The following is a 27,505-nucleotide window of genomic DNA, read 5'->3' as shown; positions in this document are numbered from 1 at the left end:
TTTCAGGTGTGGGTTTGACTAGCTGGCTGCTGAGGTCCTTTTCAGCTCTGTGATTTTGTGATTAGAATGCTGGAGTTAGAAGGAACTTCCACAATCACTTCCCAATCATCTCTCCTCCAGAGCCATCTGGGTCCAGTAGCATGATATATATCAGAATGACTGGAGATGGTCCCTTTAAGGCAGTTGGGTTAAATGACTTGCCCAGGGTCACACAGCTAGTAAGTGTTTGAGGTAAGATTTGAACTCAAATCCTCCCAACTTCAGGGCCAGTGCTCTATCCACTGCACCACCTAGTTGCCCCTATTGAAAATACAGATGACAAAGTATTGACTTAGTTTTAAGACTTATTTATTTTATTTCCCAGTCAAAAGAATGGGAGAAGGGTGATTTATTTTAATAATTAATAATAATATCTGTGGTGGCAAAGAATTGGAATTTGAGGGGATGCCCATCAATTGAGGAATGGCTCAACAAATTGTAATATATGATTGTGATAGAATTGTTGTTGTTAAGTCATGTCAGACTCTACACGACCATGAGGTTTTCTTGGCAAAGATAGTGGAGTACTTTGCCGTTTCCTTCTTCAGTGTGTCTCCATTTTACAGATGAGGAACTCAAGTAAATAGAGGTTAAGTGACTTGCCCAGGGTCACACAGCTAGCAAGTATTTGAGGCTGGGTTTGAACTCAGATCTACTTCACTACCTAGCTACCCCTAGACATGATGGGATAATTATTAAGTGAAATTTTATGCGAATATTATTATGAGAAATAACAAGCAGGATGCTTTCAGGAAAAAAAAACTGGGAAGACTTATCTGATCCGATGTCAAGTGAAGTGAGAACCAGAAGAACATTATACACAGTAGTTGCAATATTTTACAATGATCAACGGTGAATAACTTAGCTGATCTTAGTAATACAGTGATCCAAGATAATTCCAAAGGACTCTTGAAAAATGTTGTTCACCTCCAGAGAAAGAAATGATGGTGTCTGAATGCAGATCAAAGCACACTTTTTAAACTTTCTTTTTTTTTTTTTTTTTGGTGGGGCAATGAGGATTAAGTGACTTGCCCAGGGTCACACAGCCAGTGTCAGGTGTCTGAGGCCAGATTTGAACTCAGGTCCTCCTGAATCCAAGGCCAGTGCTTTATCCACTGCACCACCTAGCTGCCCCACTTTTTAAACTTTCTTTGGTAGTTTTAAAAAAAATTTTGGTCTGTGTTTTCTTTTGCAACATGGCTAATATGGAACTATGTTTTCATTACTACACATGCATAATGTATACCAAATTGCTGCCTTCTAAAGAAATGGGGAGGGAAGAGAGAAAGGGAGAGAAGATTTGGAACTCAAAAATTTTTAAATGAATTGGGGGGGGGGCGGGGCAATGAGGGTAAAGTGACTTGCCCAGGGTCACACAGCTAGTAAGTGTCAAGTGTCTGAGGCCACATTTGAACTCAAGTCCTCCTGAATCCAGGGCCAGTGCTTTATCCACTGTGCCACCTAGCTGCCCCACAAATGAAATTTTTTACACGTAATTGAGAAAAAACAAGAGAAAATAAATTAAAAGAAGTAATAATAATAATAGCTACCATTTATATAGTATGAGGTTTGCAAAGCATTACATATGTCCCATAGGAAAGAATAGGTTGTATAATTGAGGTGGGGGAGAAAGAAGAAACTGCTGGGTTGGGGGGAGACAAACACTGAATGATTTTTGTTTTCTAGCTTCATTTAACATTTGCCTTATTTTGTTGGAAACCTATAAAAGAGCAATTCTGATTAGAATTGTTTGGGGCTTAAAAATGATTAGGTAGAGTCCTATTTAAAAAAATGTGGAAATACCCTAATGACAGATATAGATAGGTAGATAGTTAGATAGATAGGTAGATAGATAGATAGATAGATAGATAGATAGATAGATAGATAGATAGATAGATAGATAGATAGATAGATAGATAGATAGATAGATAGATAGATAGATAGATAGATAGATAGATAGGTAGGTAGGTAGGTAGGTAGGTAGGTAGGTAGGTAGGTAGGTAGGTAGATAGGTAGGTAGATAGGTAGGTAGGTAGGTAGGTAGGTAGGTAGATAGATAGGTAGATAGGTAGATAGATAGGTAGATAGATAGGTAGATAGATAGATAGATTAGATAGATAGATAGATAGATAGATAGATAGATAGATAGATAGATAGATAGATAGATAGATAGATAGATAGATAGATAGATAGATAGATAGATAGATAGATAGATAGATAGATAGATAGATGATAGATAGATAGATGGATAGATGGATGATATAGATTTTTTTAAAGTATGGAATTTCTTTCTTGAAGGAATCAAAAGCTACTCTTGTTTCTTCCCTCAATGCCCAGTCCCTTCTCTGTCTCTGTCTTTGTCTCACTGTCTCTTTCTCTCTGTCTGTCTCTGTCTCTCTCTCCCATTTTCCCTTATTGAAGACAGGGGAATGGGAGGGCTTTGTTCCCCTTTTGCCTCCACCCTCCCCTCAAGAATTGTTTTTACTGAATAAAAGGGAAGATAACTTCTGAGTCTCCCATAAAAATCAGTTTTCAAATAAGATCAAACAAGTTTTGATGAATATCTTTCTTTATTATTGAAGAGGTGAACAGAACATCAAAGACAGTTTTCCTTCACAGGGAAAATCAGACCACATTGCCGGAAGGTGACTGCACATCTAACTTTACCTTTAGAATGTGGTAATAAGGAGAGCTTGAAATGCCGCACCCAACCTAGCTGTCAGCCTCAGGGTTTTCATACAGGATTCGGATACTGTTTTACCCCATGATCTCCTGTTTTAAATCCTTGGAACCCAGATTTACTTCTATCTCATTTATTTCCATGCAGTTAAATGATAGTTCCCTGGTTGGCACTCCAAACCCTCCCCCAGTTCCCTTTAAAAGCTAAAAAATTTTGGCAAATATGAGTATATGTATGTATATGTATAGATAAGTACAATATATACATATATAATATTACCTATATCTATATATGTATGTATGTATATTGGAATAAATGTTATAGGTGTGTTCAAGATTGTAAGCTTCTCCAGGGCCAGAGCTGTCTTTTGCTTCTTTTTATATCCCTAGTGCTTAGCACAGTGCCTGAAACAGAGTAAGCACTTAATGTTGATTAATATATGTAAACATAAATAGATATGTATATTCTTATCAGTATATATATGTATATATATACATATATGAATAGAATAAATATCTGTTGATTGACCTTCTGATCTAAAAGTGGGATCTCTGGCTTACAACAAAATACCCAGGCCCAGCTGTTACATTGTTAAAACTTTGCCAAAAAAGCATGTATACATTGAACAGGTTATGGGATTTAAATGGGTATTTAAACTCTGGAAAAGAGATCAAAGCTTTCAGAAGTCATTGCTCTGAGAAGTTGGGTGGGTTTCTGCTGCCTTCTTGGTTTGCCTGTAATCACCAAATCAGTTAGATTACTCCATTTTTCTGTATCTTCATTTGCTTTTAGGCTGTTTGCCAAACACGAGATCACATAAAGTTACTTTGCCTTAAGAATTCTCGAAGAAGGGGCAGCTAGATGGTGCAGTGGATAAAGCACCGGCCCTGGATTCAGGAGTTCAAATCCAGCCTCAGACACTTGACACTTATTAGCTGTGTGACCCTGGGCAAGTCATTTAACTTCCCCATTGCCCCACCAAAAAAAAAAAATCTCCAAGAATCTGTTGTTTCCCTGCATGAAAACTCCCTTTTTGAGTCAGGAGATAAGTCCTAGGGAGTTGCTTAAGGCACTTGGAAGCTTCAGGATCTTTGAAGTCATTGATACCAACTTGTTTTAGAGATGAGGAAACTGAGTCCCAGGGAGGTTGTGAATTGACCATAGCCACATGATAGCCAGTTAGAGACAAGATTTCAAAGCAAGTCATCGTGATGTCATCACTGGAATTCTGTCTACTACATCACAGTGCCTGCTACTTTTCAGAAAATGGTGTGCCAGAATTAGCATTTACAAAACAGATAAATTCAGCGATGATTCACTTTACAAAAGGAATTCACCAAAGGTTTTCTTTAGCTAATTTGCTTGGTGTGATGCATTTCAAAATTAATTTTGTTTGACCAAAAATAATGAATTTGTTGTTTCCCAGAAATTAGCCTAGATAGATTGAAGTTCACTTGTATATTTATGCAAAATCCTAGAATCTTGATTATCCTGCCCATGCTTCATTGATTTATACTTCGCTTCAGAGATGTTTAGAGCTAGAAAAGTCCTTAGAGAGCATCTGTTTAACTGCTTTATACTGTTCCTAATTTTTCTCTCTAGATGCTTTATATGTGTAGATTTTCCCCTCCCCAAAGAGATGAGAAATTCCTGGATATCAGGCACTCTGTGCTTGATTTTGTGTTCCTGGATAGTCCTTTGTATAGAGCTTTGTACACAATAAGCACACAGCAAATAAGTGATGGCATTTATTTAGGGGGGAGGGAAGGACAAAAATAATAGATGATTTAATAGTCAATTAGGTATTGGAATCTTCTGGGATTTTTTTTCATTCTTTTGGGGGTGATGTTTTCCTTTCTCATTATGTTTGCATGAAGCTACATTTCAAATTATTTTCCCTATTTGGAAGGGTGGGGCAAAGCCCTGGAAGGTTCTGGATGAGAAGTGGGAATTAGGATGTCAGGCTAAAATGAGAAATTGCTGGCAATAACCCACCAGCAAATATTTGAGAGCTTTGACCACATATCATATGTAATTTACTCATGCACACATAGGCACTTGTATATGTGCAGCTAGCTGTGTGTCCTACTAGTGATGGGAATTAACTAGTTTTACTTTTAAAAAGTTTCATTGCAGTGAATTTGGTCCAATTCATCACCATCTCAGCATACTTTCTGATTCCCAATTCAGAGCCTTTCAAAGGCAGCTTTTCTGAGTTGGGGCTATTCTGATATTGCAGATCTCCCAGGAGAATTTCTCCTCGGACCACTTCCGCAGAGCTTGTCATTGGTAGACCTAAAGTTCCTCAAACCTTCAGTTTCAAAGCATTTTTTTTCTTGCAACATACATTCTCACTACTAATTTCAGCTGAGTTTTGGCTCTAATGATTTTCTGATCGGGTGCACTTGGAAAGAAAAAAAAAAAGGCAGCCTCTGAGGAAAGCCCATTATGCTAAATATCTTCCAGATGGTGATGTGAAACAGGAGATAAGGCACTGTCATTCCAGCTGTCCCATAAAGGAATTATATATTAGGTTTCCACCTCGGGGACAGTTATCTCCCTCTCTGGTGATAGCCTAATACTCACCCCTTAGGTCAATCTAGTGTTTGTCCTTGGAGAGAGGCTCAGTTTGGCAAGTCTAGCCAGTCTGAAATGAAATTAGCAATCAGTTCACTGTAAGATCTGCCAAGAAATACTCAAAAGCCTTTGTACAGAGAACAAAAGAACACCAGTTGTTGACAGTATATCACTACAGTTGGACATGTGTTGTTCTCAAACAGAACCCAAACAATTGCTGGGAAAACTTTCTTTTAAAAATTTACTTACCTACTCCCAAGTTTACTTGTGTAACTGGACTGTGGCTTAATGACTACCAACATTGCAAGAGTATACTCTCTCTCTCTCTCTCTCTCTCTCTCTCTCTCTCTCTCTCTCTCTCTCTCTTTCTCTCTCTCTCTCCCTCCCTCCCTCCCCATCTCTCTCTCTCTCCCTCCCTCCCCATCTCTCTCCATCTCTCTCCATCTCTCTCTCTCCATCTCTCTCATTCTCTTTCTCTCTCTCTCTCCCTCCCTCCTTCTCTCTCCATCTCTCTCTCCATCTCTCTCTCTCAATCTCTCTCTCATTCTCTCTCTCTCAATCTCTCTCTCTCAATCTCTCCCCCCAAGAATTCTCTCTATCTTTCTCTCTCCCTCTCTCCTGTCTCTCTTTCTTCCCTTTCTTCTTTGATTTCTTTCCATAAGATTCTAAATGGGCTTTTTAAAAAGTTCAAATCCTAATGTACAACCCACCTGAATTCAATTTCCTTGCCATTCCATATTTGAAAAAGGTTATACCAATAAAATTGGTAAACTCCCTTTTTAAGTTAATCATTTAGAATCTTGGAATGTCAGATATAGAAGGGACTTTAGATATCTTTTTTAACCCAGTCATTTCACAGAGACAGAAACTAGGGCCCTAAGAAAGGAAGTGAGTTGCCCCAAATTATGTAACTATCAGCAATATCACAACTCTACTAAAATGTTGGATTTTTCAGTTTCAGTTTCCATTTTCTTAGCTTTTAGGATAACCATTTCTGTGAATGAGTCAGTCAGCCCAAAGAGGTGATGCTGCCTCCTGAAAATTACAATAGCCCTTCCTGCAGCTGAACTATGCATGAGAGCCAGTAGATCATGATAAACTTCCCTAGCCTGGAGATGTTAAGACAATCAAAGAATTGTACTTGTTTTTTGCTCCAAATTTTTATATTTATAAGGATATGCACATATAATTAGCCATCTCTCAATCTATCTGAATATATTTACAAACATATATGTACTCCCATCACTGATACTTTAGTAATCTGCAGGTACCCAATGATATGTTCATATTTCCACATCCCAAATAAGTTTCTGTAGATAGCTACACAGGGAAGAATTAGCTGTACTGAAAAGGAAAAGGAAGCCTTACTCACCATCCTGAAGGCAAATGATGCTGTACTCTGAGTTTGCAAGATAGTATGGGAAGACAGTATTCCCTTTTAAGGCTTATGAAATGCCACTAGCCTAAAGTAGAGTTAGGAAGTCTGCATATTTCTCTGATGTACTTAAGCCTGACTGCCTTGCATCTTTCTTTCTTTCTCTTCCTTCCTTTCCCTTCGTTCCTTTCCTTTCCTTTCCTTCCTTCCTTCCTCCCTCCTTCCCTCCCTCTCTTTCTCTCTTATTTCCTCCTCTCCCTCTTCTGTAAACATTTATCAAGAGCCTCCCATGTAAAAGTTATTATGCTTTATTCTGTGAGAGGGAAACAGCATATACATGTTTATATGTATATACACATATGTATGCATATGTAAATGTACATAGATAGTAGATAGATAGATAGATAGAGAGAGAGAGAGATAGAGAGAGAGAGAGAGATAGATAGATAGATAGATAGATAGATAGATAGATAGATAGATAGATAGATAGATAGATAGATAGATAGATGATAGAGAGTCTTTGCTTTCTAGGAGTGTATGCTTTACCAGGTGAGTCAAAGGTAATTAGTAATAGAAGACAGAATATAACTAAGAAGTGAGAAGTACAGATAGTATGTCCAGAAGGTTGCGCAGTGGTTAGAACATTGGATCTGGAGTTAAGAAGACTTGAGTTCAACTATAGCCTCAGACACTTAGTAACCACATGACTCCTGGAAAGTCACTTAAGATCTATACATTTCTGTATTATCATCTGTAAAATGGGGCTAGTAATAACACTTGCCTCCCAGGGTTTTGTGTAGGATGATATTTGTAAAGTGTTTTGCAAACCTTAAAGTGCTATATAAATGGTCACTGCTATTATTATTGGAAAATTTCAAAGAAGGCAGGACTGCTCACTATAAGCTAAGGTGGCTGGGGAAGGATTCACAATAGCAGGTTGGGTTAATCTTTGAGGGGCAAGTAGGGTGATGTGGCTACAAAGGAAATAGATTTTCCTTGTCTGTCTTGTGCTAGACAAAATTTCTGAGCTTTTCCCTTCCTATCCACTGATCTTGAAATCCAAACGTGCTTTTCAGCAAGGATTCAATATTAGTCATTTTACCTTAGGGATAATTTAAGCCAGTGGTTGATTTCTTCCCAGAGTCACTTTAAATTTGATCTTCTATTAGAGAATGAAAGCTTTCCCCACTGTTGAAGAAGTGTCAGAAATCAGTGAGCAAACTGGGGAGGTTGGTTTTGGGCAGGGTGGGAGGATGCTTTCCCTCAATCCTTTGAAACCATATCCAAGTATGTATGCTTTCCTGGGACCTGCCCCACTGAAAGGGGCACATCTGAAAGAGAATAGACTGAACAGTTGGGATGAACATCACTGGCTCCTGGGCCCTAATTAGTTTCACACTATTTGAACATTTGAAATATTAGATTTCATTTTCTGGTTGTCCATGCCCACTCCTTCTTGCTGGATCCCCAGTTCTAGAACTTTCCTCTTAGGATTTTCCATTAAGTATTCTTCAGCCCTTAGAGATGGGGTGGGGGTAGAATCTATAGTAAACGCTAACATTGACCTCAGTAGCCCTTGAAGTCTCACTTTTAAAAGCCTGTGTGTCTCTAGGGGAAAGGCCCTTTGTCTGATGACTAGAGGATCAATCCAGGTAAGCCCTAGCTAATAGCTAATAGCTAATAGCCAACATTTATATAGCATTTAATGGCAGCTGGGTGGCTCAGTGGATAGTAGATAGTGGCACTTAATATGTACAAGGCATTGTTCTAAGCACTTTATAATTATTATCTCATCTGATCCTCACAACCCTGGGAGGTAGGTACTATTATCCCCATTTTACAGATGAAGAAACTGAGGCAAACGGGGTAAGTGGCATAGCTAGCAAATGTCTGAGGCACTAGCCATGTTCGAAGGGGACTCACCTTGGGACTGTGGATTACCTGAGGCTTAAGAGAGTTCTGCTAACCATCCACTGTACCAGTTGACAGGGGTTGGTATATGAATGACATAATAAGGTCATAGAAGACAAATTGGTAGGCATCTAGGTCATCCTCATCTCTTCCTTACTAGTGTGAGTTTAAAATCTAATGTTTGTGTCCTTACCTGCCCCCCCCCGTGTGTTTGTGTGTGTGTGTGTGTATATACATACATATATATATACACGTATATATACACATATATGTATACGTATATATACGTATATATATATATATATATATATAAAACCTATGTCGGATTGCCTGCTGTCTACAGGAGGGGGGAGGGAGGGAGAAGGGTCTGAGATTGGAGAGCTTGTATAGACAAGAGTTGAGAACTATCTTTACATGTGGCAGGAAAAAAATGAAATACTTTATTAAAAAAAAGATTGAGCAATTACATAGGGTATGGGTCATTAATCATTCAATAAATTAAAAACCTCCAAAAAAAAGAAATTAGTAAAGATAGAACACATGGAGTACAGAGAATTTAGAAAGAAAACCTTTCTAACCTAGGGTTCAGAATAGACTCGTTCTCCTTTCCTCTGCCACCAACCAAGGTTCTGAAACAAAAGAGACAAACCCAGGGAGCTGGTCCCACTTCCTACTTCCCGTCTCCCTTCCTAGAAGGGGCTGTCCTTCAAGCTGATTGGTTGAGGGTGGTCTCATGATGATGTAATCCACAGTCTCTGAGAACAACACCCCACTCAGGGCCAGCCAAGTGTGGTCTCTATTTAATAAACCTTAAGTAGGTTCTCAGTCAGTCTCTCAGTCTCACCCAATTCAATCAATTCCAAATCAGTCTTCAGGTGGGGTCCCTGGACATCTGCCAAATCCCATTATTTTCTCACACTAGTTAGAAGCTGCCCTGGTCTGGGATATTTGCCGAATCTCTAGGTGTTAAAACATCACCTAAATATAAGAACACATGAAGACCACGTTGCCTTTACCTTGAAGGAACTTCTCGAATATCAGTCTGGGCTACTTTTCTCTTGGCAGGTGTCTCCCTGTTTTCAGGGTTTTTTGTTTTGTTTTGTTATTTTACTTTACCTTTTTTTTTAACTTTACCTTTTTGAGGTTTGGCCCTGGTATGTTGAGTCACTATGTTCTTCTACATCTTATTGAGTCTGACAATTATTAATTAGTGTTGGGGGAAGAAGGCACTGGATGAGTGGGAGGTAGGAAGGTAGGAAGAATGGGGATTTACAATTCTTAACTAACTGTTGAGTGATTTGTTTGGACCCATGGAGCTAATGCAGTGCAGATCAGAGCGGAAAGGGTGTGGCTGTGAAGAATTCAATGGATAACAAGATGGAAGGAGGTCTGGATGCCCTATGGGAGACTTGAGTGACTCATGCAGGACTCACAGCAGATCCTAGGGTAGGATGCCTAGCGGAGGAAAGAAGAGGAGTAAAGAATTCAATGTTATAACTCCATGGATGGAAAGATTTTGTGGTTGTTACTTGGTATGGTAAAGCCAATAGATTTACATACTTCACTTAACTGTCTTGGACTTCTTCCCTTCCCTCCTCCAACCTTGCCCCCCCCTTTAATATTTGAGTCTTCAGAAGCCTCTATAACTTTACAGATATTTTGTCAGATTGTCTGTAGTGGAGAGTTAATCAGTATTTCCTCTGCCTCATGCATTTCCCCCTAGTGTCTGCAGGGCACGAATTTCTTGTTCCATGTCTTTCTATCCTGATATTAAACGTGGATTTTCTCTCTTTGACCTGTCATTGTTTTCTAAGATGGAATTGGGTCTTTTACTTTGATGGAGTGTACCTTTAACCAAAGGAAACACAGCAAAATTGGAATTCCTAGAGCCTTGGCGAGTTGAATCAGCCCTTATTTATTCAGAATGACAGTTGGGGCAAAGGGGGCAAGGGAGATAAGACCTGTCTGAATTGGTGAGGCATTGGAATGATGCAGTGCTCTTAAAAGCATGGCATTTGATTACTTTTAAGTATGTGCAAGAATAGAAGCCAAGGTTCTGGCTTTAATCCATAGAGACCTACAATAAATGTTTATGGAATAAATAAGTGAAAATAGCTTATGATGAATAAATGCATTTGATTTGATACGCCAAGGATCTATGATTTCATCAATATCTATGTAGAGACTTTAATAGGAGGCAGACCACAACCTTTTTGTGACTTAGGAGACAAATCTTAGAGGATTGCTTATGGCTCTAAAAGGTTAAGTGGCTGATCCAGAGTCAAATAGTAATGTGTAAGAAGTGAAATTTCTTTCTGATTCCAAGATCAACATTCTATTTACTACTTCATCCTTCCTGCTCCCAACTTATCCATTATTTATATGTACTTCTAAATCAATTCTCCTAGTTTAATCCCCCCATGTTAGTTATTTTTTTGTTTTGTTTTGTTTTTTTGTTGTTTTTTTTTTTGCAGGGCAATGGGGTTTAAGTGACTTGCCCAGGGTCACACAGCTAGTAAGTGTCTGAGGCTGGGTTTGAACTCGGGTCCTCCTGAATCCAAGGCTACTGCCTTATCCATTGCGCCACCTAGCTGCCCCATGTTAGTTATTTTATTAATTTTTTACCTAACTTTCCCCACCTCCGAGGTAGATTCTAGCCCATTCAACCTCCAAATGTTTACACAAACCAAAAATGTGAGGTTTGGGGTGTGTGGAGGTATGCCAGACCTGTACTATCATTGGTGGTAGAGTGCTCTTGGTGAGCTTTCTCTGCCAACACAGAATATGGCACTTTCTCCATAAATTATAGTTTTTGAAAGTTGTCAGGGTTATGGGGTGTGGGATGAGGGGAGAGAAATTAAGTGACTAGCCCAGGGTCACAGAGCCACTGCATGTTGGAGGTAGCAGTTGAACCAAGGACTTCCTGATTCTGAGGCCAGTTGTCTGTATACTATAACACTCTCTCTTAGGTCTGCTTTATCAATGTTTTATTTATTTTCAAACCCACTTTTCACATTTTACCCTCATGAGTACTCAGAAGTATTCTTGTTTAAAGAAACCTGCTGGGTATAAGCCATATAAATCTTCTATGCATTTTTTTCTGGTGTTCTAAAAGTCAGCAGACATTTATTAAGCACCTGCTGTGTGCTAGATCCTGTGCTAAGTGCAGTGCTACATTGGAAAGAGCCTGGGATTGGGAACCAGGAGACCTGGGATATAGGCTTTCACCAACTAGCTTTGTGGCCTTAAGGAAAAGCATCTAACCATAGCATCTCAGAGCAGCCAGGAGTGACTTTGAAGAATATATAGTCCAGCTTCATTTTGCCGAGGAGGAAATTGCTAAAGATTGCATAATTGGTAAATTTCTGGGCCTCATCTGTAAAACAACAAAGTTGTACATGATCAAACCCTGCACAGTTGGATCAGTGTTTCTTCTCTTGTGCTGGTCCTTATAGTGTGATCTTTAAATCCTAGAAAGCCAACACAAGCTGATTTTGGAAAGAATGTAAATAAGCAAAATATTCCTTAAATAAAAACATAGCCATTCTTAACAATTTGCTGTTTGGAAACGACCAGCAGGTGCAGAAACCTAGGAGAGGCAGAGGAATTCATTATTTGCGATAAACGCTGTGAAATCTCAATCACTGGGGCTTTTTGGGCGGTGACCTAACAGCTGGGTTTCAGAAACCTCAACTGCTGAGTCATATCATTTTAGCTCCTTGGACCCGCTGTAGGTCCTGTAGCTTCTCCTGTGCCTTTTCCTTTCACCCTGCTCGTTTGGACAGCTGGAGTGAGGTTCGGAAAACAAATTCCTTCTTGGCCCACTTAGCTACTAACTATTCACAGTTTTGTCTTATACAGACATGGCATTCTTGGTTTTGCTGAATTGGGGAAATTAAAACTGATTCTGAGTCACAAAACAGTGCTTTTGAGGGCATGTCTCCGTGTTGTCGGATCATATGTTATTCCTCACTCCTACCCCCCCTCCCCTTCCCCCTAGCGAAAACAAGAGCCTTTCCAAGAAAACTTCATGTGGGTGAAAAGTCCCTTCTCATCCATGCTACCTGAACACTTAGCAGTTACCATGACTGTCCGGTAGAGGACACTCTTTCATTAAAACATTTTCTTACCATTAGCAGTAAGCATCCCCAGAGACATCGTTTCCATTCTCTCTGCTTTGCAGTAATCCTGTCAGAGAAAGAGACAGCTGTCCTATGAATGCATTAGTGTACTTAATTTACTGTCCCATGACCTAAAACTACTTTTGCCTTTTCTAGGAGACACCCTGAGATATCATCTCCCTCCAAATTTCTCATGGCTCCTTTTCCTGGACCTTTCCATTGTGCTTATGCCCAGAAACTCAGAGTTTCAAGGGTTGGCAGAGTCTATCCAGTTAGGCTTCTACCTATATTTGGAAGATGAATCCCCTTTATAACATCCCAGATGAGTGGTCATCTAGCCTTCAGATGAAAATCTTTAGTAAGAGGGACTCCTGACCTCCCATGGGCTGTCCATGCCATTTTAGGAAGCTCTTATTTCCTTGTCTCTTGTATCATAGTTGGTTCTTTACTTTTCTTTCCCCCTTCAATCCCTTAAATTATAAGATCCTTGAGAATTGAATTTCATTTTATCCTTAGAAATAAACACAATGCCTCATCTCTAATAGGAGCTTAATAAATGTTTGGGCAGTTGAATTAAATTCATAATTTTAAATTTTATTTCACTGCATGGACTATTGAGTTGTACTTAACATAACACCAATAAATTACAGTCTCTTGAATACCTGAACTGCTTGAAAGAAATGTTAGGTGAGATTTTGGTTAATCGTAACAAGGGATAAAATTCATTGTAGTGGCAGCATAGCAGTGACTCATAGGATCACAGATTTATGACTAGAAGGAACCTTAGCAGTCATCAATTCCGTGTCCCCATTTTAAAAATAAGGAAATTGAGGCACAGAAAGGTTAAGTGACCAGGTTCACATAACTAGTAAGTGACTGAGGCAGGATTTAAACTCATGTCTTCTTAACTCCAAAATCCAGTGTTTTAACAACCACACAAATACCACCTAGTTGCACTTGACATTGCATTTTTTTTTGGTGGGGCAGTTGGGGTTAAGTGACTTGCCCAGGGTCATACAGCTAGTAAGTGTCAAGTGTCTGAGGCTAGATTTGAACTCAGGACCTTCTGAATCCAGGGCCAGTTCTCTATCCAGTGTGCCACCTAGCTGCCCCTGACATTACATTTTCTACTATTCAAAAATAAGGTTTCCAGGGAATAGTTTAAGAGTACTGTTTTTTAAACTAGTCTTTTAGTGGGGAGCTGGGGTCCAGTTTGATAAAGTTTTATGAATGTGGCCACTAAGGAACAAGGCTTCCATTCAAAATAATTCTTCCGTTGTTTTTATAGGACCTCCAGGGTAATAGCAACCTGTGAGAACATTGTTCCCACATCCTCTGAGGACTTACATTTGGCTCTCACCCCAGCCAATGATGCACAAGTGCCAGCTTCTCAAAGCCACGATCCGAAGAAGGACTTAAAAAGGTATTTAGCCCAGTGGGCCTGGGAGTGGGCCTCTCCACAGAACGTCACAGAATTGAGAAAGAAGAGAGGCTAAGGCAAACATTCTATTGTCCTTTTTACAAAATCAAGGCACATTACTGTGACCCTAAGCAGCAGGCACAAGGTTTTCTGGGTGATATGCTTATTGTGGCAAATACTGTCCCAGGTTTCATCCATTTTGGCTCAGGACGTGTGATAATTGGGCTTTGCTGAGTCCAATTTTCAAAGAGAGTACAAATGAATAGTAGAAAGAAGAATAAAGTCCACCATTTACATGCAAATAATAGATAATTTATTACATTGTAATCTTGAAGTCAGATTTTATCTTCCTATTACACCCTTCCAAAGGCTTTGCACATATTAGACACTCGAATATTTCTTGAAATGAATAGAGTATGCTAATTATGAATTATTCTTGATATTTCTTCAAAGCAGGGTCCCAAAAGCAGTTCTTCTGGGGAACTTTTTATTAGCTTAGTTTCAAGTTCAAATTTAAACCAATGTTTATTGAGTGCCCACTATGTGAATAATATCAAACTATGTGTGAGATGTTAGAAAGAATTCCCAGTACTTGTCCCTAAGGAGATTATAATCTAGCCAGAAATAGACACATGAAAGACTAAATAACAGTGCAGGTACAAACATACAAAAGGTGTCAGTTCAAGGAAGGATTTGTTAAGTGTCCCATGAGTGGTACAGAATGTGAATGCTATATATAGGCAGGGGAGGTCATTGGGGGCCAATTTGGCCAGGAAGGCCTTTATGGAGGAGATGGGATTTGAGCTAGGCCTTGAAGGATGGGTGAAGTTTGGCTTGGTAGAGAGGAGGGGAGGATGTTTCACATGGGGGCAATCAATGTGAACAAAGGTCTTGAAGCAGGAATGTGGACAGGGTAAAGAAAAAGTAATAGACAAAATGACTTTGCACTTGATTCGTCAGGATTATGTATTAATTGAGCAGATACTGGCTACCTATCAACTATAGTTCATGTTATTCACTAATTCAATTGTCCTTTTAAAATTATTTTATCACTTATTATTATTACCACCAATTCAGTTAATGAGCTTTTATTATATAACTCAGAGTAGAGTGATATGTCAGGAGAGAAGTGTTCATCTCTTCACTCAAGGATTAGACTTGTTTTGTCTAATATGACAGAATGAGAAAACAGTAGGTTGAAATTGCAGAAGCAGATCTAGGCCCTTTTAAGGAAGAACTCCTAACAATTAGAGCCCTCCAAAAGTGGAATGGGACTTCTCAGAAGGCAGCTGCTTCCCTACCACTTGAACTCTTCATTTGTTAGGCATATCATGGAGACCATTTCTGGTCAGGTATAGACTTCAGCTGAATACCCTTCCAACCCTAAGATTCTGTGCTGACTTTTGTACCTGAGAGTCTAAATTTTGTAAATTTTTATAGTGGCATCCTGTTGGTTTAGGCTTAGTGTTGGATCAAAATGAGATACTCTTAGATCACTCAACAGCCAACAAAAAATCTTCTCAACCAAAGCAGCAGGATACCCAACGAGGATATGAGGACACCTTTATTGATTCAGTTGAATGAAGTTCCTTTGCCTTTGACCCATCCTTCTCTACCAGCCAAGCGTCAGACAGCTCTTGGAATACTTCCTGCTGCTTTGTACGCCAGCAGTAAGGAAGTGATATCAATAACCTGAGCCTTTGGTTCCCTGAGGCAATCAAGTGTCAAGGATAGTCTCAGTACCTTTTAATGAAAAACTAATGTGTATTGGGGGCCGGGAGAGATGGGGAGATGATGTAATAAAATGCTCCCACTGCAAGTAGTAAAACATGTAAATCTTAGATGACAATATAACAGAATGTCAGAGTTGGTTAGGAACTCAGAATTTACCTCATATAACCCCCTCCTTTTATAGATGAAGAAACTTGAGGCCTACATCTACTCACGATTGGCATAAGACTTCCTAAAGACACTACAGCTAGCCTTAGTATTCCATTTACTTTAGCCCCGATGGTGATAGAAGCCATGTCCTAAAATGAGTGCAGTTCCACTGGTCTGGTTGTGCTTGTGTTAATATCTCCAGATTCTAGCCTGCTGTTGCCTGTTTTTACCATCTGTATCATCATAAAGGCACCTTCAATAAGAGGCCCTAATCCTTGACCTTTTCTTCAAAATGGACCTTTTATTTTTACTTTCTTGTGATGCTCATGAAATTTTCAAAGTAAGCTTCAAAAAAAAAAAAAAAGAGGTGACTTCATTTCATTGAAACATGCATTATTCACCTGGGCTGGAAAAAAGGGTGTGGGCTACATTGTCATTTATGATCTTAATGATTCATTCTTGATCAGTCCAAGCGTTAAGCCAGTGTTTGCCCCTTTGGGGTATAGCGGTTTTTTCTCAACTCATCTAAATAATAGCTGCTGAGGTCTATTTCTCTCCTTTCTCTCCTTTGGGAGGGTAAAGACACATATCCTGCCTTCTTCAGCTCAGGATGAATATACAGAATCAATAGATGTTCTGGTCCCATAGCTTTGCAGGGTGACTTCCTGCCACCAATAAGCCCAAACATTCTAGTCAGTCCGAAATCTGCTGCAGAAATCATGACATCATCTCATATTTTGAGCTGAAATGTGGGCTTTTCTCCAGGAATTTTCACACTCCCGCATTGTGATTACTGATATTCATTAGGCCACGAGGCTTATTCGTTTCATAAAAAACAGATGTGGCACAGAAGGAGGCAGGGGAGTTAGGGAGTAAGGAGAGAGTTCAAGTCACCATGCCTCCTAAGCCTTCTGTCTCAAATGTAACTCAAGCCAAATCATATCCCAGGAGGAAGATAACTTACCTCTGGGAATGATTAACATTTGAGCAATTCAAGGGACAAAGACATGTTGAGAAATATAAGATGGCCACTCTGTGGCTTGATGCCATTATTCTATCATTTCTGCTCAGGAGGAAAAAAATAAATTAATTATGCTAGAGCTGAGAAATTGGCTTGACCTCTTGTAATGGAGTGAAGTCAGACTAGAACATCTGGTTGAAAGAACTGATGGCAAAGGAGACCCAAAGCCCTTTATTAGATAGAAAATTCTGGTCATCTTCCTTTTCTGGTACACTTGGCCCTTCTGCCAAAATGACTAAAGAGTATTCCCACATGGGTGGGAACAAAAGGAGCCAGTGACCCTTGAGTCAAAGAAACATAGTAACAAACATCATTCTTGAGGCTCCTGGGGCTGTGATCCCCCTTCTTTTTGCAGGTGAATTGGGTACAAAATATATTTCTTATGTCATACTTAACATTGCAGCTTGAGAACTCAGAAACCCCTTAAACAAGGTTATATATATATATATATACACATATACATACATATATATGTGTATGTATGTATATATGTGTATGTATGTATGTGTGTATATGTATATATATGTGTGTGTGTGTGTGTGTGTATATATATATATATATATATATATATATATATATATATATATATATATAAAGTCCCATATACGTGAAAGGCATTATTATTGACAAAACAAAAGCAGAGAGGGTTTGTCTGGGATAAAAAGAGTCCTGAAAGAAATAACAATATCAACAATCATTAGAAATGTTGACAAACGGGGCAGCTAGGTGGCGCAGTGGATAAAGCACAGGCCCTGGATTCAGGAGGACCTGAGTTCAAATGTGACCTCAGATACTTGAGACTTACTAGCTGTGTGACCCCTGGGCAAGTCGCTTAACCCTCTTTGCCATGCAAAAAAAAAAAGAAAGAAAGAAAGAAAGAAAGAAAAAAAGATGTTGACAAATGTCTTAATCATGCAAATGTGTTTATGTAAACCAATGGCTCTATGCAAACAATTCAAGACCAGATCATTTCCACAAGAAACTACAGAAAAAATGATCCTGAAGTAATCTGGATTTACTGAATAATGTAGATTATGTGAGGAAATGGTAGAAACTTTACAGGATATTGCTGTTAATTGCAGAAATTTGACAACTACAACATATCTAGCAAGACACAACCTGGTGGTCAGAATTATGCATTGGAAGCATGCTGTCTTTGATAAAGTAACAAGTAACACATTTCTGTACTACAATCCAGGCTTCAAAATATCCCAGAGAATTAAACAAATAAACCATGCAGGAATTAAAACATCATAGAAGGAATTGTTTTCTACAATCACCCAGACACAATAGGGGTCAATAATAATTTGAGGATGATTTTTTTTTTGGCGGGGCAATGGGGGTTAAGTGACTTGCCCAAGGTCACACAGCTAGTAAGTGTCAAGTGTCTGAGGCCAGATTTGAACTCAGGTACTCCTGAATCCAGGGCCTATGCTTTATCCACTGACCCCACTCATTTTTTAAAAATAAAAGTATTTTATTATTTTCCAGTTGCATATAGAGATAGTTTTCAACATTTGTTTATGTAAGATTTACAATTTCAAATTTTTCTTCCACCCTCCCCTCCCTCCTCCCCTCCCCCAGACAGCAGGCAATCTGATATAGGTTACGTGTATGTGTGTGTGTGTGTGTGTGTGTGTGTATATATATATATATATATATATATATATATAAAATATTCAACATATTTCTGCATTACACTGACCCCACTCTTAATGAACATATAAAATGTCTGTATTAGGTAGGCTTGAAATATTTATTCGCAGATCATGGAATGGGGAACGAAAGGGTCTAATCCATGTCAGAATGCATTTACATAAATAATGTTTTAATCATTGTCTTAGTCTTATTCCAGCTGTTGTATGGCAGACAACTAATTAATACATTGTACAATATTACCATTTTAATGAGACAGAGAAAATGCTTTCCAAAGCCAGATTTCAGGTTTTCTTGTTGCTGTAGAATATACTGATTTTCCTAAAGTTAGTTTGTGGGAATAAATAACTTGGAGAAGTTAATTGGTGTCATAGGATTAAAGGATTTGGAGCTAAAATGGATCTTCCAGATAATTCGGTCTAACCCCTTCATTTTATAGATGAAGAAACTGAGGCCCAGAGATGGAGAGGTTTGCACAGGTAGTGAGTAGCTAAATGGTATTTGAAACCAGGTCATCTGATGTTGGTCATTTAGCCAATAACCATTTAAGAGCTTGTTCTGGGCAGCGAGGTGACAGAATGGTTAGAGCACCAAACCTGGAGGCAGGAAAACCTGACTCTTATGAGCTGTGTGACCCTGGGCAAGTCACTTAACCCAGTTTGCTTCAGTTTCCTTATCTGTCAAATGAACTGGAGAAGGAAATGGCAAACCACCCTGGTGTCTCTGCCAAGAAAACTCCAAATAGGGTCACAAATTGTCAGACACAACTGAACAACAACAACAACAACAATGAGCTTATTATGGGCCAGGCTCTGTGTTAAGTCCTGTGATGAAAAGGAAGGAAGAAACACTCCCCCTACCCACAAGGAGCCTATGCTGCTTTTGTTTTCTAAGTGACTAAGTGACTTGGGAAGTTCATCTCTTTGGGACTGTTCCCCCCTCCCCCATCCCATTGGTAAAATGAAAGGGGTGGGCTAGATTCACTTCAAATTCAGGAAACAATCAATAAGTACATACAACGTGTGCAAGGAACTAATGATACCAAGACAAATGAAACAGTATCTGCCTTCAAGAAACTTACATTCTGCTGGAGGAGGGAATACACCATGCATGCCTATGAGTAATACAGAGCATTATAAAATTATTTCAAGAGGGAGAAAGTCCAGGAAGTGTCTTATTAGTGTGATGAAATAATGAGATTTAGCAGATACTCAAAGACCCACCTGGAGATTAATCTAGACTGAATCCAGTGAGAGTGATTAACTGCTGATTAGCCTACTTCAAGTGAACTGGATTGTAATCACACCTTGAAAACACCTTCAGAACCAATGGATTCGGATGATGCCAACCAATCGGCTTGAAGCAGTGTGTAAGGACCGCCTCTGTTCCAGACCTATAAAAAGCTTCCACAATCAGTTTGCTGGAGAGAGTTCGTGATTGAAGCAGGCTTGTGGCAGAGGACTTGAGGAAGAACCAGACCAGGCTGGAACTCTAGGCTAAATAGGCTTTTTTCTTAACTTTCTGAACTCCATGGGAGTATCTCTATGCTTTAATGTTTAATGCCCAAGGACTGGTGCTAAAGCTTCTAATTTAAGGCGACCACAATTTAGATTTTAAACATCACATTAGGAAGAAGACCTTCAGCAACACTTAGAAGAAAGCCAGAGATTTTGTGGGGCAGGGGTGAGAAGGAAGGGCTTTGCAGACACGGAGGGATCACTTTTGCAAAGACAAAAAAGCAGGAAGATAGAGTCATCTGAGGGATGATCTCTGAGGTTTCTTCCAGACTCAACATTCTGTGATTCATCTGGCCATGCAAATATTAATGAAACATTGGACCCAGGTGTTTGATGGTCATCCTGTGTGGACCATGTGTCTAGGACATATCATTGTATCGGAAAGGAAAGACCAAAATAATTAAGAGGGAGTTAAAACTCAAGATAGGTGAGAAGATGGTGAGAGCATCCAGCTGTGCCTTCAGTCTCAACCTCCTTGCAGGCAATGCATCTCAGGAAACTGAAAGAATAGAAGGATGTGATTGCTGAGCTCCATACTTGGCAAAACCCACATACCAAGAAGGCTAAATCCCATGAAACAAACAAAGCCCTGAGGAATAGGAGAGGTGTTGAAGGAGGAATGGAGACAGACAAAAATACCATCCTCATTTTCCAGAAGAGTGAAGAAGTCGAGATTTTTTTTTCCAGCCACAAGAGGCTGCTGACCTTGACTTCTATTCCTAGCAGAATGCTAGCACTTGTTATTTAAAAAGTGGTTTGTGCACATTTAGAAAGGGAAGTGCTGATCCCTAAGAGCCACAGGCCACATGAGGCCAGACTAACCTCATTTTCTTTCCTGATAGAGTGATGAGACAAGTAGATCATAAGGATGCCATCCATAGATGGAGTATACTTAGATTTCAGAAAGGGAATGATTATAAAATTTACAAACAACATGAAACTGGGAGAGAGAGCTAACACAGTAGATGGCATAGCAAAGAGCTGGAATTTTTGATAGAATAGAATAATGGGCCAACCTGAGAAAGTTAAAATCTAATAGGGACAGATACGATTGAATTTTAAAAATCAACTGTATAAATGGACAGGGTGGGGATGGGGTGGGTACTATTGGACAACAATTTGTAAAATTGTAAAAAAAAAAAAAAAGGTCTCTAAGTTAGTGGAATGAAGGTTGAATATGAGGCAATAGTTTAACATGGTAACCTAAAAAGTCAATATAATTGTGGACTGCAATAATTTTGACAAATTGCCCATCCTGAATAAAACATGTACAATTACACACTGAACTCTTCTCTGGCCAGACATCTGGAGTATTTTTGTCTACTTCTGGGCATCCTATTTCCTTGTTATACCCACCATTTGACAAAAGTAAAGCATGTCCAAAGGAAGGAATTAAGATTGTGAGAGGACTAGAAGCCAGGCCAGATGAGGAATGGTTGAAGGACCTGGGTTATTTAACAAGGAGAAGAGAAAACCTGGAGGTAGGACAAGAGATCCATGCTCAAGTGTTTGAAGGTCGGACGTGCAGATGAGGGCTTAATTTAATGGGCTCATGTGTCCCTTTACAGAAGTCAGGACTGTGGGTGGAGGGTGCAGAGAGAGATTTTGGCACAATAGAAAACTTTTTATACAGAGCTCTCTGGGAGTGTAAGAGTCAGCCTCAGGGGAGAGCTACTGCTTAACCAAGTAGGGAATGGTTTCTTTCATCAGAGGTTGGTTGACCACTTGTCACAGATGTTATACAGAGTGTTCTCAGGTGGTCTCTGAGGTTCCTTCCAACTTTGAGATTCTGTGATTTTTTTTTGGTGTTTGTGGCAGGGCTCTAATTGGCAATTAACACATTTATCTTTCCTGGGGGTGTTACATTTCATTATGGATTTTTTCACGGGTTTCTTTTTTTTTTTAAAGGTCTTCACAATTATCCTGTTGAGTATCTGTCTGTCACATCAGGAAATTGCTATAAACATGTGGTTCAAATCTTATTTAATTTGTGTTTAAGATTTTTTCATGGCAAGAAGAATGTAATAAAATTAGGGTGCAGATCACAACCCATCTTTGCCTGCTAATCCCCTTGAGACTCATTCTGTCCTACCCACAATGAAAAGGGATGGAACTCTTCTTATTGGTCACTTTCTAGGCGCATAGAACTTTTAGGTCCCACTCTCTGTGGGGCCAACAGGTGATCTGGGGGACAGTGAATGGATATGGACTGGAGAGGTGTCTAGATTTTCCCAATGGTACCTGCACAGCTGTAGCTGTAAGGACCTCATAATGATTAGGTTATAGCTGCCCTGGGGTTGGGTCTGAGACCAAACTCAGAAAGAGGGACTGGGGAACTTGCATAGCAGAAGAATGCTTAAAGTGAGGTGAGTGGTCAGGAATATGACCAGGGGTAGTTGTATTGGAAACAAGCCTTGTATTTTACCTTTGGTGCAAGACATATTCTAACCTCCTTTTTGCTTGATCACATACCCTTGGGATTAAAACATGGCTTTGGAATATTGGTTTAGACCAATAGCCCAAATGAAACAAGGTGCCTGCCACCATTAGGTGGTGGTGATATATTGTAGTTAAAGGATCAAAACCAAAATGGGAAATAAAGTAATAAAGGGACAGCACATATCCCAGGGTCAAATATAGTGTCATTGTATAGGTGGTTGAGAGTACTGGGGATGGGAAATATGCATTCTTCTCAGTTTTTCCATTTTCAGAGGGGAATAGAGAGGTGCTTATAGAGGTGCTTATGTAGTGCCAGCAGAGGATAGATGCTTATCCTGGATAACTTCTGCTTTTTTTCTGAGACAAGTGTGTTTTTTTTTTTTTAATTCATAAGTTCAACCGAAGATATTGAAAAGGAAGGATGACTTTAGAGCAAACAACTTATCAAATGAGTCAGATCTAAAAGTGATGGGGAAGATGAATCCTCAGAGTAAGTGAGGAAACAATACAAAGTTAATTTTAGATGAGCCTTCTATACACTTGACTTTGCAGAGGCACCAAGGGAGACAAGAGTCTATCACAGGAATATTCCCCTTATGGGGCTGCTCACCATCAGTAAATGGTCAGAAGTATCTTTAGCAATCACATCAGTTTCCATGCAATTGATATCATTAAAGCAAAACATGAGCCAGTGACTTGTGCTCTCAGGAGTGTGAAATCATGAGTAATATGAATATAAGTAGAACAATTAGGACCTTCCCATCTCTCTTGGAACAGATTTATTCTTTGGTGTTATATTATTTTACTCTGCTTGTGATTGACCTTTTTTTCTTCTTCTGGGTGACTGGGAATCATTGGATCATAGACCTAAAGCAGGGAAGCCGTCTCAGAGCCCGTCTTATCCAACCTTCACATTTTACAGATGAAGACGCTGAGTCCCAGAGAGCTAAATGACTTGACTAAGATCACTTAAGTATTGTCACATGTGAGGTTTGAGCCCAGCTACTCTGACTCCAGGGTCAGTGCTTTCTCCTCTATACCTCACTACCTCTTGTTCCTATATTCTGTCCTAAGGTATTAAGTAATTGATTAGAATATATTAGAGAAAAGTAAATTTTTGCCCCTGACTCCCTGAAGATAGCTTTCCCAGCATCAAGCTGTGAACCTTTAGCTATGACAGCATCATCAAGACCAACCCACAGGAAGAAGGATTCCTTCTGGTGTCTCCTTGGTTTGACACAGTCCAGAAAATACAACTGTATTGTCTTGATCCGTATCCATTCATTCATTCATTCGTCCCACAAATATTTGTTGAGCACATGCTATATCCAGAGCACTTTTTTTTTTGGGGGGGGAATTCAATCCTTCAAAATGGGGAATGGTGACTGCATTTACTTTGACAAAAATATATTTAAAATAGCAATTTGGAAATCAGTAAGAGTCCAGAGCCCTACCTTCTTCCCAGCATCCTATGGGAGATGTTTTTGGTTTCAAGTTTAGAATTTATGTAGTGCCAGCAGCACGGTGCAGTGGAAAAGAATAGTAATCTGAGGAGAAAAGGAGAGCAGGCATTTATTGTTATGTTTCAGGCACTGTGCTAAGTGTTTTACAAATATTATCTCACTGGATCCTCATAGCAACCCTGGAAAATAGGTATTGTTATTATCCCTATTTACAGTTGAGAAAACTGAGGCAGATGGAAGTTAAGTAACTTGCCCACTGGGATGTGGATACTATTATTATCCCCATTTTGCAATTGAGGAAACTGAGGCAGGCAGAGGTGACTTGTCTAGAGTTGTGAAGCTAGGAAGTGTTTGAAGGCCATATTGGAACTCAGGTCTTCCTGACTCCAGGACCAGTGCTCTACCTACTGCACCACTTAACTGACTAGGCAACTTCTTATTTCTTAGAAGATCTGGATTCAAGTTCTGGCTTCAGCACTTACCAGCTGCGTGACCCTGGGCAAGTCACTTCATTATCTCTGAGCTTCAATTTCAATGTCTGGTACAGTAGAAAAGCTCACTGACTGGAGTCAGGATCTGAGTTCAATTCCTACCTCTGACCCTACCTTAGGCAAAACACTTAACCTTCCTGGGTTTCAGATTCCTTATCTCTAAAATAAGGGGGGGGGGGGCCGAGATAGCCTCTCAGGTTCCTTCTGCATTTAGATCTATAATACTAATATTCCCATCTGCAAATCAGGATAGGTGTTTGTGGGAGGGTGGTGGTGATACATTTTTGGCCTTCCAGGGTTGTTGTAAGGAAAGTGCTGTGTAAATCTAAAGCTGCCATTCAGACATAAGCTATTATTAGTATGAGGACCCCATATGAACCTAACACTCCCAGAGGCCAAGTGATCTATTTGAGATAACAATGTGCTTAGAAAAAAAAAACCTTTTTAAGAGAGAAGCTTGGGCCCAAGCCACTATTCTTTGTAGTCAGGGCAGACATTCTTGTATCAGTGTTTGGAGACAAACCAAGGTTGCATCTCTAACACAAGTGAGAAAGGGGAGGAAGCTGGTTGGATTTTAAGGAAAGAATAAGAAAGTTAGAAGGAAGTATGACAGAAAGGATCCATTGTGGGCTATAGTTAGGATAGGGTTAACAGTTCTCTCTAGAGTCATGTACAACAGCCCCAAAAGATCTAATGGGCATCTTTCTCCTGGTTGAATTAATTCTGGCTCCTCTTGGGAAAACTTAACAAAATCTTTTAGATCATTAGCAGCCGGGGGTGTGGCTACAGTTGTCCTCATGGAGACAACTAAGACTGTTGTAACCTATGGCTGAAATAGGAACCGTCAACATACTCTCCCGTCTAAAGGGGTTTTCCCACAAGAAGAAGCATCTTTGCAACAGCTGGAAGCAGACTTAGCTGAGGTCACTTTTTCCTTTGGGCAGCTGCTCCAGGGGCTGGTGGAAGCTTCCTTTCTTGGAGTCATGTATAAGTAGGATGTTTTCTGGATATGGAGATTGATAGGGGGTAGAACATTTTGAACTGGTTCTGATTGGAGGAAATCTGGGTCTGGAGTTAGCTGGGGTGTTCTAGAAAGTGCTAGAAAGTTTTGTACAGAATCTTGGACTGAAGGCTGGGGTTAGCAGGAAGATATTAGCAATCTTATCATCTAACCTCTTTTTCCTTTTACAGAGGAGGACATTGAAGATGAGAGGTGAAGTTCAGAATGGTATAGTGGCAAGGACACAATGTGGAGTCATAGGACCCAGAATGCCCTGGGTGATCTTGGGCAGCTGTCATCAGTTTGGGGGAATTTAGCTTCTTCCTCTTCAAAATGTTGTGGTGGGGGGTAGGGTAGAGAGGAAATATGGTGTAATGATTAGAACATGGACTTTGGAGTTAGAGGGTTACAGTCTTACATCTGCCCCTTTACTACCTGTGTGAACTCTCAGGGCCTCAGTTTCCTCATCTGTAAAAAGAAGGGATTAGTTTAGATGGCCTATAAAGGCCCTTCCAGCTTGAAGCTGTGATGTTATGATTTGATGATTTAGATTAGAGTAGATTAGATTTAGATTAGATTGATGATTTTAGATTTAGAGTAGGTTCTTTCCTACTCTAAATCTGCTTAGGGTCTTATAGTTGGAATCATGGTGCCACCTTAGAGATCATCTAATCTCCTCATTTTACAGATAAGGAAACTGAGGCAAAATAAACTTCACCAAAGTTTCTGAGGTCAAACACCTGAGATGGGCAGAGCCTGATAGGTCTTGAACCCAGATCTCTCAAGTTCTAGGTCAGCCTCACTTCCATTATACTCTCAGCTTTTAATGGCCTTAAATCTCAATTCTCTTTTCAATATTGCAGACCTTACAATTACCTCTTCTTTTGTGCACAGCCAATAAGAAGATGAAACAAATGGGGACAACTGCTTTAGATCCAAGGAATCTTCCTATTGCAACAATCATGGTACTTGTATCCTCAAGAACCCTTAATAGCTCCCCATTGCTAACTAAAATATGAACTCCTGTCACATTCAAGGCTCTTTACTGTCTGTCTCTAATCTGCCTCTTCAGCCATAGTAAAAGTTTCTACAAGGGGCAGCTAGGGGGTGCAGTGGATAAAGCACCGGCCCTGGATTCAGGAGAACCTGAGTTCAAATGTGACCTCAGACACTTGACACTTAGTAGCTGGGCAAGTCACTTAACCCTCATTGCCCCACCCAAAAGAAAAAAATTCCTCCATGTTCCAATCAAACCATCCTCCCTTTTTGTCCTGTGGTCTTGTCTACCTATGCCTTCTTTCAACCCTCCTACTACTTCCATCTCTCTCTCTCTCTCTCTCTCTCTCTCTCTCTCTCTCTCTCTCTCTCTCTCTCTCTCTCTCTCTTTTTTGTGGGGCAATGGGGGTTAAGTGACTTGCCCAGGGTCACACAGCTAGTAAGTGTCAAGTGTCTGAGGTCTGATTTGAACTCAGGTCCTCCTGAATCCAGGGCTGGTGCTTTATCCACTGTGCCACCTAGCTGCCACCCTTCCACCCCAGTCTCTCTCTTAAAGTCCTTTCCTTCCTTCAAGGCCTAGCTTAATTTTAACCTTCTCATTCCATCCGTACTTGACCACTCCTCTTGAGGGGAAAGGGAACCCATTTCTTCTCATATCTCCCAGATTGCTTTGCCTGAATTTCTCGAGTTCTTAGGTCAGTTGACCTGGTATCTGTTATCTGTATATTTATCCTTTCCCACATCAGAATTGAGAGCAGGGCCTGTGCTTTACCTATTTCCCCAAGATGCAGCACAGGGCCTGGCATCTAGTAGGCAGTTCATAAATATTTGTGGAATTGAATTAATGCTGAACCCCCAAGAAAAGTAGAGTTGTTGGGACAGAAAACACTTTTTAACCCAAAAGCCCTATGAGCTGCT

The 27,505-nt window shown here is 39.8% G+C and overlaps 1 protein-coding gene across 6 annotated transcripts in view; it reads left to right on the top strand.

The window, feature by feature from the left end:
* The window catches only part of TACC2 (transforming acidic coiled-coil containing protein 2), a 306,574-nt gene that overhangs the window by 156,891 nt on the left and 122,178 nt on the right, over positions 1-27,505 (top strand). For all 6 annotated transcript variants that reach the window (XM_043983128.1, XM_043983126.1, XM_043983127.1 and 3 more), the window contains exon 8: positions 13,992-14,126. In XM_043983128.1, the coding sequence (XP_043839063.1) occupies positions 13,992-14,126 (135 nt within the window). The remainder of the gene's footprint in view (positions 1-13,991; positions 14,127-27,505) is intronic.

The sequence above is a fragment of the Dromiciops gliroides genome, chromosome 2, assembly GCF_019393635.1.
Source record: "Dromiciops gliroides isolate mDroGli1 chromosome 2, mDroGli1.pri, whole genome shotgun sequence".
In the NCBI taxonomy this organism is placed as follows: domain Eukaryota; kingdom Metazoa; phylum Chordata; class Mammalia; order Microbiotheria; family Microbiotheriidae; genus Dromiciops; species Dromiciops gliroides.
Note: the sequence above shows the minus strand (reverse complement) of the source record. Positions and strands in the feature narration are given on the sequence as shown.